This window comes from Corapipo altera, unplaced genomic scaffold (assembly GCF_003945725.1).
Source record: "Corapipo altera isolate COAL_440 unplaced genomic scaffold, ASM394572v1 60412, whole genome shotgun sequence".
Classification (NCBI taxonomy): domain Eukaryota; kingdom Metazoa; phylum Chordata; class Aves; order Passeriformes; family Pipridae; genus Corapipo; species Corapipo altera.
Window position 1 is genome coordinate 1 of NW_020887045.1, and position 4,896 is coordinate 4,896.

Sequence of the window (4,896 nt, forward strand, 5' to 3'; positions counted from 1 at the left end):
GGGGGGGCACACGGGGGGTCAGGGGGGTGTTTTCTGGGTCCCCCGGGTTTGGGGGGGTTTTGGGGTCTCAGGGGGTGGTTTGGGGGTACCTGGAGGTGGGAAAGGAGCCCCGAGAAGGACACGTCGAGACCCTTCACCACGTAGGGCAGCGGGACCAGCCGGCGGCCCCTGGGGGGACAGGGGGGGTTTGGGGTGGTCTGAGGGGGTTTGGGGGGTCCCAGGAGGGGTTGGGGGGTCCCAGAGGGGAGTTTGGGGGTCCCAGAGGGGTTTGGGGGGTCCCAAAGGGGAGTTTGGGGGGTCCCAGAGGGGTTTGGGGGGTCCCAGAGGGGTTTGGGGGGTCCCAGGGTGGGTTTTGGGGTCGATCTGGGCAATTTCGGGGTCACCTCTTGGCCAACTGCTCCACGTTGTACCCGGGGCTGGGGTCATTGGGGATCTGTGGAGAGACCCCCCAGACCCTAATTAACAACCCTTAATTACCCCCAGATAACCCCCAGACCCCAATTAACCCCCCAAACCCCAATTAACCCCCCTTAACTACCCCCAATGAACCCCCCACACCCCAATTAACCCCCGTTAATCACCCCAAAACCCCCCTGTCAGCCCCCAGCCCCCTAATCAGTGCTAATTAGCGCTAATGAGTGACCTGCAGCAGCCGGGCCAGGCGGTCGATGCAGTTTCCCACAGCCACGTCCAGGGTCTCCCCCAGGATCCGGTACCGGCGCCGCGAGTACGAGATCACCTGGGGGGAATTAATGACCCAAAAACCTCGTTAGTCACCCCAAAACCTCAGTAGTTACCCCAAAAACCTCGTTAGTTACCCCAAAAACCTCGTTAGTTACCCCAAAACCTCAGTAGTTAACCCAAAACCTCAGTAGTTACCCCAAAACCTTGTTAGTTACCCCAAAAACCTCGTTAGTTACCCCAAAAACCTTATTAGTTACCCCAAAAACCTTGTTAATTGCCCCCAAAATCTCATTCATTACCCACAAAGCTCAGCATATTGCCCCAAAAACCTCATTAATTACCCCTAAAACCTCATTAATTGCCCCCCAAAGCCTCACTAATTGCTGCAAAAAACTCATTGATTACCCCCAAAACCTCATTAATTGCCCCAAAGCCTCATTAGTTTCCCCCAAAACCTAATTAATTACCCAAAAATCTCACTAATTGCCCCCAGTCAATTGATATCAATCTCTTATCATCTGGTATCACCAAAAATTATGCCCAAACCACCCCAAAACCACCTGGATCAACCTCATATCAACCAGAATCACCCCAAAATCACCTGGGATCAGCCCAAAATCACCTGAGATCACCCCAATGTCCTCCCGGGGTCACCTGAAATCACCCAAAATCACCCCAAAACCACCTGGGATCAACCTGACATCACCTGAAATCACCTGATATCACCTGAAACGGCCCCAGTATCCCCCAGTGTCACCCGGTATCACCCCAAAACCGCCCAGGATCAACCCGACACCACCCGAAATCACCCAAAATCACCCAAAGTCACCCGAAATTACCCGAAATCACCGGAAATCGCCCCGAACCCCCACCTGGGTGTTGCCGCCGCTGACGTAGAGCACGGCGGGGTCGGGGGCGGCCCCGAGCAGCCGCCCCATCTCGATGTGCCCCACGCAGTGGTTGACGGCGAGCAGGGGCAGCGCCCACAGCTGGGCCAGCGTGCGGGCCACCGTGGCCACCACGGCCAGCGGGGCACCCATGCCTGGGCCTGCCCGAAAATGGGGTTAGTGACCCCGAAAACGGGGTTAGTGACACCAAAAACGGGGTTAATGACCCCAAAATCACCCTGGGACCCCCCAGCCACTCCCCAGCCACAGCTGGGCCAGCATGCGGGCCACCGTGGCCACCAAGGCCAGTGGGGCACCCATGCCCAGGCCTGCCTGAAAAACGGGGTTAGTGACACCAAAAATGGGGTTAATGACCCCAAAATCACCCTGGGACCCCCCCAACTGCAGCTGGGCCAGCGTGCGGGCCACCGTGGCCACCATGGCCAAGGGGTTTTTTTCAGGGCTGTTTTTGGGGTGTTTTAGGGGTTTTTGGGTCCCTCTCACCCACCTTTGGTGAAGGCCACCCCGTCCCTCTCCCGGGGGTGTTTTTAGGGTGTTTTAGGGTCCCTCTCACCCACCTTTGGTGAAGGCCCCCCGTCCCTCTCCCGGGGGTGTTTTCGGGGTGTTTTAGGGGGGTTTTGGGTCCCTCTCACCCACCTTTGGTGAAGGCCCCCCCGTCCCTCTCCCGGGGGTGTTTTAGGGGGTTTTGGGGTTTTTTTGGGTCCCTCTCACCCACCTTTGGTGAAGGCCACCCCATCGAGCTCGGCCGGCCCCACTCCCGCGTCCCGGAGCGCGGCCCCGACCAGGCCGAGGAGCCGCTCGCGGTGGTGCCGCCCGGTGGGCCCGGGGGCGAACCCTGAGGGGGGGGAAAGGGGGACACGACGTGACGTCACACGGGGGGGGGCCCGCTCGCGTCACGCAAGGGGGGAAGGGACGGGGATCGTGACGTCACCGTGTCCCGGCGGGGTGACGTAGGTGGCGCGGCGGTTGCTCAGGACGGCGCCGTCCCGCACGACCCCCGCGCCCACCTTGTTGGCGGAGCCCTCCAGGCCCAGTACGGTCGGCATGACGTCACACGGCCCCCCGGGGGGGAAAAATGACGTCACGGAGCTCCCGGGTCTTCCTCCCGCCGCTCTTCGCTCCCGCGCCGTGACGTCACTTCCGCCCTCCCCTCACGGCTGCTCCGCCTCCCCGTGTCACGTGACACCGCCAGTTTCCGCTTCCGGCCACGCCCCCTGCCCCACGCGCTGCCCACCGGTTCCATTGAGTAGTTCCCGCGCGCGGGAAGCGCTCGCGCCGCTCGCGGCGGCCGCCGATTGGCTGAGAGGACAGGAGGGGGGGGCGCTGAGGTACGGCGGGCGCTGATTGGTTGTGAGAGCGGAAGGCGGGCCTAACCGGGAGAGCGGCGGGCGCTGATTGGTTAAACGGTAAGTGAGGGGGGGAAATGAGGTACGACGGGCGCTGATTGGCTGGGGGAGGGGGTTGATTGACAGGCGGCGTGGGTGGGGGGGCGGGTTTAACCGGGAGAGCGGCGGGCGCTGATTAACCCCGGTTCGGGCCCCGCGGGCGCTGATTGGCTCCGGTTCGGGCCCCCTCGGGCTCTGATTGGCTCCGGTTCGGGCCCACGTGTCGGCGGCGGACGCTGATTGGCTGCTGAGGACGGCGGGGGGCGGGCCTGAGGCCCTAAGCGCGCTTTGATTGGCTCTCTAGTGCAGGGGGGCGCGGCCTAAGCCGGAAAGGGGCGTGGTCTCGGTGATGCCGAAGCGCGGGAAGAAGGAGGAGGCGGCGAAGGACGGAGAGGGGGGTGAGTGACCAGCACGGACCAGTATAAACCAGTATAACCCAGTATGGCCCAGTATAACCCAGTGCAACACAGCTCGTCCCAGTATAACTCGGTGTAATGCAGTATAACCCAGTATGTCCCAGTATAACCTTGTATAACCCAGTATGGCCCAGTATAACCCGGTGCAACACAGTGCAACCCAGTATGGCCCAGTATAACCCAGTGCAACCCAGTACAACCCTGTCTAACACAGTATGGTCAAGTGTAACCCAGTATATCCCAGTATAACCAAACATAACCCAGTATAGCCTACTATAACCCTGTATAACCCAGTACAACCCAGTACAACCCACTATAACCAGTACAACCCACTATAACCCAGTACAACCCAGTACAACCCAGTACAACCCACTATAACCCAGTACAACCCAGCAGGAGCCGCCCAGCCTGTCCCAGTGCCCCCCACTGACCCCCCGTTTCCCCCCCAGTGCCCCCCAAGGTGCCCAAGGCTTCCCCCGCCCCCCAGTACGAGGACCCCCCGCTCCGGGAGGAGACCCCCGGGGGGGCGGCGCTGGACCCTCAAGGTGACCTCGTGGAACGTCGACGGGCTGAGAGCCTGGGTCAAGAAAGGGGGGGCCCAGGTGGGACCGGGGGCACTGGGAGGGACTGAGGGTCCAGAAAGGGGGGGCCCAGGTGGGACTGGGGGCACTGGGAGGGACTGAGGGTCAAGAAAGGGGGGGCCCAGGTGGGACTGGGGGCACTGGGAGGGACTGAGGGTCAAGAAAGGGGGGGGCCAGGTGGGACTGGGGGCACTGGGAGGGACTGGGAGAGGTTTGGGAAGGATGGGGTGGGCCTGGGAGGGGAGTGGGAGGGACTGGGAGGGACTGGAAGGTGTCTGGGGGGTCACCCGTGGGTCTATGGGGGGGTCCCAGACCCATTTTTTGGGGTCCTGGACCCGTGTTTTGGGGTCCTGGCCCTGTGTTTTGGGGTTCTGGACCCGTTTTTTGGGGTCCTGGACCCGTTTTTTGGGGTCTCCGCCCTCACCCCGGGGCTCTCTCTCCCCACAGTGGGTGCAGGAGGAGGCCCCGGACGTTCTGTGCCTGCAGGAGACGAAATGTGCGGGTCCCTCCGTGCCCCCCGAGGTCCGGGGGCTGCCGGGGCTGCCCCACCAGTTCTGGGCCAGCGCCGAGGGGAAACCCGGATACAGCGGGGTGGGGCTGCTGACCAAGACTGAGCCCCTCAAGGTCACCTATGGCATAGGTGAGACCCCAAAACTGCCCCAGTATATACTAAAATAACCCCAGATATCCAAAAACTGCCCCAAAATACCACCAAAATGGGGATAAACTGGCTCAAAATGCAGATAAATCCCCTCCCAGTCCCTCCCAATCCCCTTCCAGTCTCTCCCCGTCCCTCCCAGTCTGTCCCAGTCCCCTCCCAGTGCCCCTCAGCCCCGCCAACCCCTGTTTTACCCCCCCAGGAGCCCCCGAGCACAACTCGGAGGGCCGGGTGATCAGTTCCCAATCCCCTCCCAGTCTGTCC

The 4,896-nt window shown here is 61.8% G+C and overlaps 2 protein-coding genes across 2 annotated transcripts; one reads left to right on the forward strand and one right to left on the reverse strand.

Moving 5' to 3' along the window:
- Positions 1–12: 12 nt before the first annotated feature.
- LOC113941442 (probable tRNA N6-adenosine threonylcarbamoyltransferase) lies at positions 13–2,790 on the reverse strand (the record flags this gene model as incomplete). The annotated part of the gene is made up of 6 exons (XM_027632595.1): positions 2,524–2,790; positions 2,308–2,427; positions 1,557–1,732; positions 644–739; positions 384–433; positions 13–168 (listed from the first exon to the last, which is right to left on the reverse strand). Coding segments are annotated over exons 1-6 (713 nt in total), but the record flags the coding sequence as incomplete, so codon positions are not given.
- Positions 2,791–2,922: 132 nt separating this feature from the next.
- LOC113941443 (DNA-(apurinic or apyrimidinic site) lyase-like) lies at positions 2,923–4,891 on the forward strand (the record flags this gene model as incomplete). The annotated part of the gene is given in 6 exon segments (XM_027632596.1): positions 2,923–2,998; positions 3,288–3,375; positions 3,843–3,910; positions 3,912–3,995; positions 4,422–4,614; positions 4,835–4,891. Coding segments are annotated over 5 exon segments (451 nt in total), but the record flags the coding sequence as incomplete, so codon positions are not given.
- Between the last annotated feature and the right edge of the window lie 5 nt (positions 4,892–4,896).